This window comes from Vicugna pacos, chromosome 23 (assembly GCF_048564905.1).
Source record: "Vicugna pacos chromosome 23, VicPac4, whole genome shotgun sequence".
Classification (NCBI taxonomy): domain Eukaryota; kingdom Metazoa; phylum Chordata; class Mammalia; order Artiodactyla; family Camelidae; genus Vicugna; species Vicugna pacos.
In genome coordinates, this window is record NC_133009.1 from 22,601,972 (window position 1) to 22,616,875 (window position 14,904).

The window sequence follows — 14,904 nt, forward strand, 5'->3', positions numbered from 1 at the left end:
CGACAAAAGATAAAACAGATCTCAAACAGAACTGCAGGAGCAGAGCTGGGGGGGAGGCGGGCAGAGATGTTGTCGCTGACCTGTGGGTTACTTTTATTTCTCAGTGAACCTCAGAAAACCCCCATTTTCCGGATGGAAAAGTCAGGTCATCTTATAAACTAGAAGCTAAATTTGGACAGAGAACAAAGCTGTCCAAACCCTCCTCCAGGACCTTTCCAGGCCCCGGCTGGGAGGCACCATTGAGAGTGGAAGATTAGCTGACTGGGTTGCAGGAGGGCCAAGGCCCCACCTGGGCTCCCAGGCCTGCTTTTTGCTCTACTTTCTTTGGGGCTGAGTTTCCCCTTGAGAAGAGCTGTGTGGGGCAGCAGAACTGACCCACCTGCCTCATTCAATCTGGGTTTTGTGTGTCCTGACTGCAAAGATGCCGCACTTCTTTCAATGAGCAGGTGTGATGAGACCCCTCCCTCCTGCCAAGCCAAGGGCTTAACGCAGTTAGGGAGGGGGGCAGGTAGACAGGCCCCCTCCAGGTCTGCTTCTCATCTGAAGTTCGCTTTGTCACACAGAAACACACAGAAATCAAAGAGCCAGTGCTCATCAAAAGGACGCAGAGAGCAGTGACATCAAGCCACACTGAAGTCACGTTTATAATTCCCACTCATTCTCCACCACCCAATAGGGCTGATTAAAACCTGACAAAAGCCCCTCTTGGTACCTGCCTGATGTGGTTATTTTGGTTCTTTGCTGAAAATAATTGCTTATTCTTCAGGCTACATTTTCTATTGTCATTCCCTGTTGTGTTCAGGACTGCGTGCCTCGGTAACAAACCACAGGGGCACCTGCACGTGACTGGGGGAAAAATCAAGAATTCTATTTATAATCTAAAATGAATCCAGTGGAGTGTTCTCAGATTCCTCTTGCCATGGGTATAACAGAAAGCAATAAGCCGCCAGCATAGACAGCTTTAAGCAGCAGCAAAGGAGAGGCAGAGACAGAGAGCGTGCGCATGTGCAGGCTGTGGCAGACACACAGGTGGGAGGAAGAGAGCTCAATTACACCTGTTGGATATGAAGAGTGCCTAGGACCTGATCCACTTTACTTCTTATCAACAACTGTGAGGGGACTATTATCACTATTTTAAAACTTCCAAAGGCTGCACAGCAAGTAAAAGTACGTAATTGAATGTGGATCTAAATATATCCCCAAACACACACAGGGTCCACACTGCCTCTTAGGTGACCAGTCCTCTCTCCCCACATGCACTCTTGACCCGGATCCCTTGGACTCCTGGCAATACCAAATTGGATGCAAATTAAGAAAGATGTAGTCCAAGTGAGGAGAGGTCTCCTCTTCTCTTTGGTTCTCCTGGTCCCCTTAAGACAATTTTCATATGTGGCTCGTAAGGACATTAGCTTCATTATCCTGCTTTCAAAGGCTCAAGGTGTCTAGACCCTCACCCAGCCTAGACCAAAGGAACACGGCATGTGGAATAGAGAACCCTGAAGTCCCAGCTCTGTCACTGCAGGGCTATGTTATGACTTTCATGGGCCTTAAGGACTTTTGTTTTTGTGAGTCTCTTCCTCCATTAAGATGCATTAAAACTTGTATTTTGCAACTGTGTTGGTGTAGAGACTAATACAATTCAGGTTGGATTCACTGTTACATATTCGTTTATTATTATTGCATTCTTTTTTTCTTATGATTTTTTAAAGACATTAAAAGGAAAACATTTTCACAGACCTCTGAAAGTGGGCCTTAGGCACTGTACACTAATGGATAAGAGGTGCACCTAACAGATAAGAGGTCCTTGAGTCACAAAGTAGCTAGGTGACCTCCTTGAGCAAGTCACGTGACCTTTTTGTGTTTCAACCTCCTTATCTGCCAATCTGCACGGCCTGCTCCACAGGGATTGAGTATGGATCACGAGAGATAATTGTGGTGCTCAGAATTCAGCCAAGCAGGGCCTGTAACTTATGGCCTGACCTTGGAGACAGCAAGGGGCTGCATGGCGGAATTAAGCCAGCTCACTGGGGCGGGACAGAAGTCACAAGGGTACTTCTCATCCCTGAAGGGGCTCAGGCTGGCCGAGGGCATGTGCAGACACAGACACACAGCACAGCAAGCCATTAGTCACCAGAGCTAGTGGACCACCATGTCCAACAGTTACTGAGAGCACAGTACAGTTCAGATGCTTTGAGCCCATGTCCCAGCCCAGTGCATCTCACAATATAGTTTCTGAATAGAACCTCAACCCCCAGACTCATTTCTGCCTGCTCATTTCAACTGGGACTCCTTTCTCTGACGTCAGCCCTTTTTAGCCCTTCCACTTTAAGCGTCTGCTTGCCACCTCCCCAGACATGCTACCCCTGCTTCACTTCTGTGTTCACATCTTGAATCTACACTCTTGGCCAGGAGCTTTTCCAAGCCAGTGAACCCAGCAGCCATCGCTCCTTGACTCACAGAAAGTAAAGCTGTGTCTGCAAGTAGCTCTGGCTGGACATGGCCTGACACCTTGACCTCTCCTGAGGCTTTGGACGGTATTATTCTGATTCCAACTACAATGTATGTATTTTTTTCCAACCCTACCGAGCAATTCTCCAACACCAACTGGGTGTCCTACAATTCAACTCAATTCTGACACTATATACCTGGAAATAGCATCAGATCCCCAAGTTAAGGGCTCAATCCCACAAGACTGCCCCTACCCTTCACTTCCGATGCTAATCAAAAGCTTAGATTATCACCGGTGCTTCTGACCATAGATCAGAGGTTCCAACAACCTCCTCCTCAGGTTCAATTGATTTTCTAGAGCAGCTCACAGAACTCAGAGAAACATTTTACTTATTAGATCACCAGTTTACTATAAAAGGATATAAATCAGGAACAGCCAGATGGAAGAGATGAATACTGAAAGGTATGGGAAAGAGACATGGAACGTATATGCCCTCTCCAGACACGCCATTCTCCTCACATCTCCACATATTTGCCAGTCCAGAAACTCTCTGAATGCCATCCTTTTGGGGTTTTTATGAAGGCTTCATTACATAGGCATGCTTGGTTAAATCATTGGCCATTAGAAGTCAGAGACGGGGAGATGCTGAGTTTCAACCCTCCTATTCCCATGGTTTGTTTCCATGGCAACCAGCCCCCATCCTTAGGTACTTTCTAGAAACACCTCATTAACATAAACCCAGGTGTGAGTTTGTTGGAAAGGGGTTTGTTGTGAATACCAAGACACCTTTATTGGTCTTATCACTTAAATTCAAAGAGTTTTAGGAGCTCTGTGCCAGAAATAGGGATAAAGACCAAATAAATATTTCTTATTATAAATCACAGTATCACAGAGGGCTGGTCCAGACAGTGAGGAATCCAGGACAGGTGACACTGAAGTGTAGAGGACCTTTGGCAGCAAACAAGGCCCAGCCCCAGACCAGCAACCGCCTAAAGCCCGTATATCACAGACTTGCTGAAAAAATGGCAGTACAATGAAGACACAGGCAACTGTGCAGAAGAAGAAAGAAGAGCTCTGTAAACTGAATGAAGCACTTCCCAGAACATAGTGCTAAGTGAAAAAGGCGAAGCACAGAAGAGTATCTACAGTAGACTATCTCTGGTATAAGAAAGAAGTGGTTAGAAATGATACAGGTACCTGCTCCTTTGTGCAAAAAAGAAACACACGAAGGATAAGCAGAAAATATAATGAAGTTGTTTACCCACAGCGAGTGGGAGGATGGGAATGGGGTAGGAAACATGGCGGTGAGGGAGAAGAGGATGAAGTTAGCACTTTTCTGAGCATACTTTTTGTATAGTTCTGACTTTTAGAATCATGTTAATGTCTCACATACTCAAAAAATAATAATAAATTAAATCATTGAGGACTCCAATGAGGTGGGGGAATTCAAAATGGAATACAAACAGAAACAAATGACCCTACCTGTATTTCAAGTGAGTAAAGTAACCATACTTTAAGGAGTCAAAGGGGAAGGAAGTGTAGAGCTGACATGAGTAGCACTGGAACAACTCTGTAAATAAATATTGTACTCTAGTTAGTAGATTTGTTTTCTATAATATGGGTTACCAATTCTAAAACTACTTTAGCTGTATTAACACTAGGATTAAGCGGGTAAGTATATATATTGCAGATAATGAAAGAGATTTCTCACTGTTGGAGAACTTTCAAATAAGTAAGGGGGGAAGGCAAAATGAACCCTGTGTAGCGTTGGAGGGGAATTGAAGACATCAGTGTGAACTTGAGTTCATGGCTAAGTGCGCACACACACATAGAAATGGATATAGGTGTGCGTGCATGCATGCATGTGTGTGTGCATATGGGTTTCCCCTGCCATCTGAAAGTAGAGCATTCCTATGAAACCTTTAGTAAGCTGAAATGGCATAAAGCATAGAAGCAATTACCTCAGGACGCATCTTGCTAACAGGTGCACAAAATCAATCGAGATAAAGCACAGATGCTCCCAGACACAGTTCACAGCTATGGTCTCTTGATGCTGAGTGTGGTTCCTGGGGGAGGAGCTTGGCGGTGCCCCACGACTGCTCAGGGTGCACGCTGCCTCTGTAACAACTGGCTGCAAAATAAAACACTGAGCACTGTTTTTGCTTTTCACATTTTTCTATAAAAGTGAAAATCCTCTTCGAATTTATTTTAGGTAGTGAAAACAGTTACTAATGTAGGTCTTTAATAAAAGCGAAGTAGTGTAAAGTAAGCTTTTGGAAAACAGGGGATACCTGTGTATGTGTGTGCACTGACAGATACATAAGTCGTATCTCCCAGCTCTGTTCACTGAGGGAGCCTAAACGCAATGGCACCAGAGAGAGGGGAAACCAATAAGCATACCAGTGCCTAGGTCCTGGCTTCCTAAATACTATTTTCCAATAAGAAGAACTAAGGTCCTTTGGAGAAACAGCTATTTTCAGGGCTGGGCATTGAATTTTTTTTAATGAAAATAAGCCTGGAACATCCCATGATGTCAGAACCTAAGGAAGTGTTTAAAAAAGGATGAGGGCATGCCAAAAGGACAAAGGAGCCAGCTAGAAGAGGCTCCCATCAGCCAAATATGGGACAATTTGAACAACAAAATAACAGTGGATTATATTCAATAAAACAAAGGAATCCAAGAACCCATATGGACATATATATAAATGATGGGGAAGAGGACAAACCCTTCCAACTAATAAAAGTAGCAGAGACAATGGAATGAGAAAACATCACTTGGAAACCAACAGTAGTAACTGTCTGGGGCTAGAACCACTACTAAGTAATCAATGAGAAACAGGATATTTACATAGTTTCAGAGTATTTACTCACAAACAGGAAGGGAAAAGACATTAAGTTTACCGTAGAGAAATCTGGCAGACACCACCTTACTCACATATTCAAAGTGAACATTACTTGTAATTAAAAAAAGTAGACATAAATGCAACATGGACCATGAACCAAGCTTGTGGGAAAATCGGCAAACTTTGAATAAGGTCTTCCATTAAAATTATAACAATGTTAATGTCATGACTTCTATAATTGCCCTGTGGTTACAGAAGAGAATGTCCACATTTTTAGGATATTTTTAGGAAACACTAAAATATATAGAGGTAAACACTTACTCTAAAACATTTCAGAATAAATTTGTGTGTGTGTTTTGTGTGTGTGAAGAAGAACAAATGATTAAGCAAGTGTGCTATGATCTTCACATTTGGGGAATGTGAGTGAAGGGTATATGGAAATTCTTTTTATTGTGTTTTTTCTAAACCCAAAATTATTCCAAAATAAACAGTTGAAAAATATAGCATGAATGTGAGTTGCTCATAAGAACAACAAAAGGTACCTTTTTAAGGCATTACAATTCAAACGGATTGGAATGTTACTTTTACTGACAGCATGCAATGAGGCTTTAAAACTGAAGTGTAATGTAGTTTCTCTGCAACACTTTGATTTTGATTTTTTTCAGGTTTGTTAATAAGTCATAGAATGTTCCTGTCAAGAATCAAAACAGGCTCTTATTGCTGAAAAAGACCCAGAAGAACAATTAGCCCAACTTCTCATCTCAACAGTGAGGAAACTGAAGCTCAAAGAAGCAAAGTGCTTTCCCAAGGTCACAAAAGAGCAAGAAGGGCAGCATCATCCTCGTTTAACAACTAAAGGAGGCCCCCAGAGGCTGGGCCGCGGCTGTGCAGAAGCACAGGATGGAACCCAGGACCAGAAACTGACTGACAGCTGGATCCCCTAAGTAAGGACGGAGAACTGCTTCAGTTGCTAAAACCTCTGCCCTGGGGCTGCAACATGACTTATGTTTAGTGATGTCAAACACAGTCATTTCTAGAATATTCTCCCCTGACAGCCTTGGGAGGCTCCCACCACTGACTCCTTGGGGGAGGCACTGATTATGGAGAGCTGTGACAGACTCAGAGCTTCAATACAGTTTCTGGCCCAGGGAAGATCCCACCACCTGGGTTTCTGCTTGGACCGAGATAGGCAGGGTAGTCTGCATGCACCTGGCTTAGCATTTTCCCTCAGCAGGGCAGTGACCTTGAAATCAGAAGGATTTTGGATTGGATTGGAATAGAATTATCAGAGTACATAGGAGTACACAGCATATAGCAAAAGTATTATTCGCTGAAACTTCTGTTTCATTTACATACACATGAAAACACATACACATGAGTCATAATGTATTTTTTACTGTGGATTATGTCAAAAACATATAAAAGCACTGGTTTTTCAAATCTCAACCTGTCCTCCTAATTTCTAACTGTCTCTTCAGAGAAAGAAACTACCCAAAATATTCTAAGTCTCTTTGGAAACTTCCTGGAAGTTTTTTGGCCTTGATTTTCCTGTGGAAAATGCTGCCATGCTTAGGCGGTATGGTTGTGCGCCCATCCTCCCTCCCACAGGAAAGCGTCATTTGGTCTGCTTGCTGAAGAGCCGTGTCCCACATTAACATTCACAGGCAGCTCTTCCTCACTCAATTATTGTCGCAGTTGGTTTTACCAGCCTAACAGATGTACAATTAAGCTCCATGGCAACCACCAAGATATGATGGAGATCATCTAATTTTTTCTATCACTTAATAATAAAAGGATGATAAATGATCCAAGAAAAAGGACAGATAATACCACCTGATAGTCTTGAGTGCCAGAACCACAATAACATATTAACCCTAGAGCCCTCAAGTATCTGAGCATGTAGCCACCAAGACGCGAGACTGGGGGTACAGAATGACGTCTGAAGTTTCCAAGGAATTATGTGACTTTTACACCTGAAACCAGACTTCCCATCTGGCACATGTGAGGAGCATTAAGCATTTGGCAGCTCCTCCTGTGTCTGTAGGAGAGGACAAGATGAAAAGAGACAGTGGGTAGTTCTATGGAAACAGCATTGCACTACCAATGAGAAGACTGGGTTTAGTCTCAGCCCTTTCTCTCACTGAACATGGACTTGAGCAGGTCGTGTAGTCTGTGAGCACCAACTTATCCTTCCAAAATAGAAATTTTAAAGGATTTGCATTACTTATGGAATTATGAAGATTAGTTGAGATCATATAACCTAACTATAACCACAAACTTACTTTAGGTTGGACATGCATAGGCTGAAAGTGAAGAGATAGAAAAAGATATTTCATGCAAATGGTAACCAAAAGAGAGCAGGGGTGGTTACACTTATATTAGACAAAATAGACTTTAGGTCAAAACTGTAACAAGAGACAAAGAAGAACATTATATAATAATAAGGGGTCAATACGGTAGAAAGGTGTAACATTTATAAATATATATGCATCCAACATCACAGATCTAAACATAGAAAGCAAACACTGACAGAACTAAAGGGAGAAACATATATAAATATAATAATGGTAGGAGACTTTGACACCCTCTTTCAATAATGGATGGAACATTGAGACAGATCAATAAGGAAACAGAGAACTTGAATAAAATTATAGACCAAATGTACCTAACGGGCATATACAGAACATTCCACCCAGCAGCAGCACAATCCACACAGCTCTTTTTCCAGGACAGAGCACGTGCTAAATTACAAAAAAGTTTTAACATTTAAGAAGACTGAAATCATACCAAGAATCTTTTCTGCCCAAAGTGGAATGAAACCAGAAATAAACAGCAGAAGGAAAAATGAAAAATTCACAAATAGGTGGAAATTAAACAATATCCTCTTGAGCAACCACCAAGTGAAAGAAGAAATCAAAAAGGAAATTAGAAAATACCTTGACAGAAAAGAAAACGAAAACACAACGTATCAAAATATATGGGATGTAGCAAAAGCAGTACCAAGAGGAAAGTTCATTGATATAAATGCCTATATTTGAAAAGGAAAAAGTTCTCAAAAAAACAACTAGAAAAAGAAGGACAAACTAAGCCCAAAGCTAGCAGAAGAAAGGAAATAAAGATTATTTAAAAAATATCAAGAGACGACTATGAACAAGTACATGCCAACAAACTGAATAACCTGTAAGAAATGGATGCATTCCTAGAAACATGCAAACTACCAACGCTGAATCATGAATAGACAGAAATTATAAACAGACCAATAACTAGAATGGAGATTAAATCAGCAATGAAAAACCCCTCAACAAAGAAAAGTTCAGGACAAGAGGGCTTCACTGGTGAATTCTACTGAACTTTTAAAGAAGAATTAAGGCCAATCCTTCTCAGACCACTCCCAAAAAAAACTGATGAGGAGAGAACACTTCCAAACTCATTTTACATGGCTGGCATTACCCTAATATCAAAGCCAGACAAAGATACCAGAAGAAAAGAAAACTACAGGCCAATTCTCTGATAAATATAGATACAAAAATCTTCAACAAAATACTTCACAAACTGAATCCAATAGCACACTAAAAGGATCATACACCATGACCAAGTAGGATTTCTCTCTACAATGCAAGAATGATTTAACATACAAAAATTTGATGTGATACACTACATTAAGAGAATAAAGGAAAAAAAATCACAGGATTGTCTCAATAGATGCAGAAAATGCATTTAACAAAATTCAACATTCTTATATACTTATACACTAAAAACAACAAAACATTGATGAAAGAAATTAAACAAGACACAAACAAATGGAAAGACATTCGAAGTTTATAGACTGGAAATTTTAACATTGTTAAAATATTACATAAGTGATCTACAGATTCAATGCAATTCCTATCAAAAATCTCAATAGCATTTTTTAAGAAAAATAGAAAAAAAATTCTAAAAGTCATAAGGAACCACAAAAGACCACTATTACCCAAATCAGTCTTAAGAAGAAACAAAGCTGGAGGCATCACACTTCCTGATTTCAAAATATATTACAAATATACAGTAATCAAAATAGTATGGTACTTGTATAAGGTTAGACATATAAACCAATGGAACAGAATAGAGAGCTCAGAAATAAATCCATGCATATACAGTCAATCTGTCTTCAATAAGGGCACCAAGAATACACAATAAGAAAGGACATTCCCTCAGACAAATGGTGTTGGGAAAACTAGATATCCACAAGCAAAAGAATGAAATTGGACCTTTATCTTCCACCTGACACAAAAATCATCTCAAAATAATTTGAAGACTTTAATCTAAGACCTGAAACTATAAAAGGAAAGATAGAAGGAAAAGATAGAGGAAAAGCTTCATGACACTGATCTTGGCAAGGATTTTATGGATATGACACTAAAAGCACAGGCAGCAAAAGCAAAAACAGACAAGTAGGATTATACCAAACTAAAACTGCTGCACAGCAAAGTAAACAATCAACAAAGTAAAAAGGCAATCTATGTATTTGGAGAAAATATTTGCAAACAATATACCTGATAATAGGTTAATCAACAGACTATATAAAGAACTCATACAACTCATTAGCCAAAAAAGAAACTGAACATAATTTTTAAAATGGGCTAAGGACTTGAGTAGATACTTCTCCAAATAAGGCATTCAAATGGCCAACAGGTGTATGAAAAATGTTCAGCATCACTAATCATCAGGGAAGTACAAATCAAAACCACAGTGGGATATCACCTTGCACTTGTCAGAATGACTATTATTCAAAAACAAAAGACAACAAGTGTTAATGAGGAATGTGGAGAAACTGGCACTCTTGCACATTGTTGGTGGAAATGTAAAATGGTGCAGCTGCTGTGAGAAACAATATGGAGGTTCCTCAAAAATAGAATTATCATACGAACTATTTACCCAAAAGAACTGAAATTAGAATCTCAAAATGATAGTAGAATCCATATGTTCATCACAGCACATTATTCACAATAGCTGAGATGTGGAAACAACATAACACCCATCGACAGATGAATGGATAAAGGAAATACATACATATGTGATGGAATACTATTCAGGCTTGAAAAATATTCTGCAATATGTGACAATGTGGATGCAATTTCAGAACATTATGCTAAGTGAAATAAACCAGTCCTAGAAAGATAAATACTTCATGATTCCACTTCTGTGAGGTATCCAATATAGCAGATGCATAGAATCAAAAAGTGGAATTATGGTTGCCAGGGCTGGTGGAGGGCAAATGGGGAATTATAAATCAGTGAGCATAAAATTTCAGTCAACCAAGATGAGTAAGTTCTAGAGATCTGCTGTACATTATACACACATATACATAGCCAACACCACCAGATATACACAAAAATTTGTTGAGAAAGTACATCTTATATTAAGTGTTACTATCAAAACAAAATTAAATTTTAAATAAGGATCATATAAGTGAAAGCAATCTGTAAATATAAGTCATGTTTCTAAATTTAGATAATAGTAGTAGCATTAATGAAAAATACTAGTAATGGTAGAAAAACAGTAGCACAAATAGTAGCCAAGCTTCCTTTAAGTTCAAAGTTCTAGCAACATCAGAAATTGGTAAAGTACAATACAGTATGTTCTCAACTACAAGACATGAAATAAATTCAAAATACAGTAAACTATGTATAATAAAATATATTAGAAGGAAATACATCTAAGTGTTTTCAATGGTGGCTTTTCTTCCAATCTCTATATTCCTGTATTTAAACTTTTGCATAATGAACATATAAATATATTTTACAATAAAAATATTTATTAAAGAGAGCAAAAGAGATGGTGTTAATTTTTTTTTTAAATAAAGAGAATAAATGATCCCTGATTGAAAAGAGAGTTGGAAAGTTCTTTGAAAGAGCCAGGGGCTCCAGGAATGGAAAATCCATGAAGTTTTCACTTGTCAGTTTACACTCACACTGCTCAAAAGGAAGGCAACATGAATATTCGAGTCACTAGAGAGTTATTGATATTGCAATAAAGAAAATTGTATTCATTAAATTTTACCATAATGTAATTAAAGTTTTCTTAGTTCTGTGACTTGGGAAGGGTTTTTAACTCTTTTGAGACTCCATTTCCTCAGGTGTTAAATGGTAGAAATTGTGTGAAGATTAAATGGGATAATGTATGTTAAGAGCCCGCACTTGTTCCCCGTTCTCTTCCAGCAAGGATCTTATTGTGTGTTTTTACTGAAACTCCTTGTTTAAGAGTCTCTTATTTGCAAATAACTGCAACCAGCTGGAACCAGCTTGATGAAGGCAAAAAAAAAAAAAAGCACAAATGTCCTGGAAAGACACAGGAGCATCTCACAGATGGCAAGGCAGTGGCAGAGCCAGGCTTCAAGGCATCACGTGGCACCTGAACCAAGAACCAGCAAGCTGTCCTGACTCAGAGCACAGCTCTCACGGTCTGTCTCTGGGGCCACAAGTCTTCACGCTTTCATACTGCATGACATTGGTTCCACCTTTCTCCCCCGGCAGCTAGACAGTGTCTGCTTTCCCTCTGTATGGCAGCCCCACAGCTCCTGAGTTTACTCTCCTCAGTGCCAGCTTCTCTGAGACTGACAGGAAGTTGCCCACTTTCAGGTCTTAATTCACAGGAGGAAGTGGCTGTTGATTGGTCAGCGTGGGTCAGGTGTCCACTCCAGGTCCAATCAACTCTTTTGTTCATTTACTTTTTGGAGAATTGGACCCTCTCCTCAGAAGAATGCACATATATGCAATTTCCACACGTAATTTCAAAGCGTTCACAGATCCTTTGAGGCATAACCATGAGCCATGAACCCCAGGGGAAGAATTCCTGGTCAGCAGAGTTTTAGTAACATGACTCACCTTCTCTTTACCCCTTTCATAATTTGTAAGGTAAACGTTCATATTCCAGAGGCACTTCTTATAACCTGACATAACAAAATGCTGCTTGAAAGAATACAAACACAGCAGCAGCAATTATATTTTACTTCTAATTTCCAATTGACTATGGCAACCACATGTCTTTTACAGAGCACTCCCATACATGGCCTTTAGCACAGCATCCCCTGGGAGTGCAAGTGAATAAACAATCCCATGGGATTGTTTGGCTGTATCACTTGCTGCTGCCCCCACACTTACACACACTCACACTGTCCTCTTAAGGTGTGTGTGAGTTCTTCTCTCCTTTCCTTTCCTATTTTCCACCTGGGTACTGCGAGATCCTGAACATCATCTCATATGAACGATTTCCCAGCTGATCTTTTTCATGTTTCTTGTATCCTTCCCATCATACTACCGAAGTTGCATGCTTCTGTCAAAATCTGAGTTGCAAAAACAAAAACAAACACCAGAAATATAATTCCAACTGATAAGGTGAGGGGGAGAATATAATTCCAACTGATAAGGTGAGGGGGAGAAATTATTAACTTACTACATAAGTATTAAATCATGTAACTAAAAAAATCCAAAGTAAGTAGAACTGACATTTGGTACAACCGTATCCAGGGACTAAAGAAGGTCATTCAGACCAAGCTGGTACATCTCTTTTCTCATCTCTCAGGTCTGCTTTCCTCTTTGGTGACTTCACCCCAGATAGGACCTATTCACAGAGAAGCCCTGCCGGCTCCTGGCTTATATATTCCTTTTAGCTAGCTTTCCAGTAGGAGAGCCTCTCCATTCTGATAGTTTCAACAAAGCCTCAAAACCAAGTCTCTTTGGGGAAACTTGAGTCATGTGCATACCCCGGGGCTAATCACTGTGGCTAAGGAAATGGCAGGCACTCCTTGGCAGGCTAAGGTTACATGGTTATCCTTGGAACCAAGTACTAGTTGGTTGACTTCACCAAAACCTTATGGAGTGAAGTGGTTCTTCAAAGGAAAATCAGAGATATTGTCTCAAGAAGGAGGAATAAATTGTAGTCAGGGGAAAGCACAGGAGCCCATTACCTTATTAACTTGCCATTTCCTCCTTTTTCCTCCATTCTCTTTTTGGAATCTTCGTTTTATAGCATCTTTTTATACCCCAGAACAAAGACAGCTGCATTAAAGTGCAACAGTCACTTTGAGGAGCTCTCCATTCCAATACTGTCCTTCCCCGGTGTCAAGTATGGCTCCGGATGGTGGACGCCCAATCTCCTGGGTGCCCAGAGGGAAGAATGATGGACTGGGAGTATAACCTCATACTCTTCATAGCTCACACCCTGAATGAGGGCAGAGATTTGTTTTTCAGTCTTAGGTCATTTATAACCTCAGGAGTAATTCTATATATGGGCGCCCAGGCTTCACAATTCATGACTCAGGAAACAAGGCCAGCTGCTCATAACTAAAGATAATTAGAAGGACTATAAGCATGACCTAGATTTTTTTTCTAGAATCCCACAAAATGGATTCTGATCAAGCACACAATGTTCCCGAGTGGCTTTTCTTTTTTTAAATTGTGCAATAACCAATGTAACTTGGGCTATATCTTCTCTTATCTAACATCTAAGTGATTGAATTTACTTTCTGAGCCCTGTTTAACATGTACACTTGCCCTGCCTGTTTCACAACAGGCTCCAAGAAACAAATGAGATAATGTGTGTGGCTGTACTTTGAAAACTATAAAGCACAATTCAAAAGCAAGCTATTATTATTACTATTATTAAATAATAATTAAGCAGTCATTTATTAAATCATTCAAAAATTATTTCCTAGATATTTACTATTTTTCAAGCATCGTGGCATTTTCTAGGGCTATGAAAATGAATGAAATGGTCTCAGAGGTAGCATACTCCCTAGCAGGGAGCAAACATGTGAACAGGTAATCAGTGCAGTGGACTCAGAGGTGGGTACAGATGTTGTAGGGGCAGAGGAGCGCCCTGGGAGGATTCCCCCAGAAGAGAGCACATCCTGCCAGCTGGAATAGGGAAAGAAGGATGTGTCTGACCCAAGACATGGTGTGAGTAAAGACAGAAGGTGGACAAGCTCATGTCAGGCAAAGATTTGTCCAGCCTCTCCTGGTGGTTTGCTGGCTTCTCTATCACTGTCTTTGTATATCCATCCTTCTCAATTTCCTGATCTTTATTGAGTTCGCTGCTATCTTAAATAATACTGTGGCTAAATATTCTTTGTCATTAATGGGATTCAGGACACACTACTCCAAAATATAACACCCTGGCATATTAAATGTCTTGAGCTGAAGGAGATGGAGAAAATGGCAGAAGCAGGAAGGTTCTCTGACCACCTCCCGACACCCTGCCCATCTTTCACAAAAGCAAGAGATAAATCTCCAATGTGAAAGGTACCCTCCCTGTACCAAGAGGAAGGGAGACATCTTACCATCAGAGACAGGTTAATTCAGGGCCAAAAAGGCTATATAAACAAGCTTTGTTACTTCTTCCCCATTTACTAAGCCTAGCCCAAACCCTTCTGCCTTGTCAAGTCTTCACAAATTCATTGTTTCTTTATTTAAAAGGTATAAAATCTTCCCTATTTGAGTCTCGTATCCTTGTGGGACTCCCATACGTGTGAAATTAAATTTGTTTTTTTCCTGCTAACCTTCCTTACATCAATTTAATCAGTATACCAGCCACAGAACCTAGAATGGAAGAAGAGAAATGTTTTTCCTCCTCTAC

The 14,904-nt window shown here is 40.1% G+C and overlaps 1 protein-coding gene across 1 annotated transcript in view; it reads right to left on the reverse strand.

The window, feature by feature from the left end:
• Window positions 1-12,551: 12,551 nt before the first annotated feature.
• The window catches only part of CNIH3 (cornichon family AMPA receptor auxiliary protein 3), a 151,202-nt gene continuing 148,849 nt past the window's right edge, over window positions 12,552-14,904 (reverse strand). The window contains exon 6 of the mRNA XM_072948671.1: window positions 12,552-12,613. Coding sequence (XP_072804772.1) covers window position 12,613 — 1 coding nt within the window. The 3' untranslated portion in view covers window positions 12,552-12,612. The remainder of the gene's footprint in view (window positions 12,614-14,904) is intronic.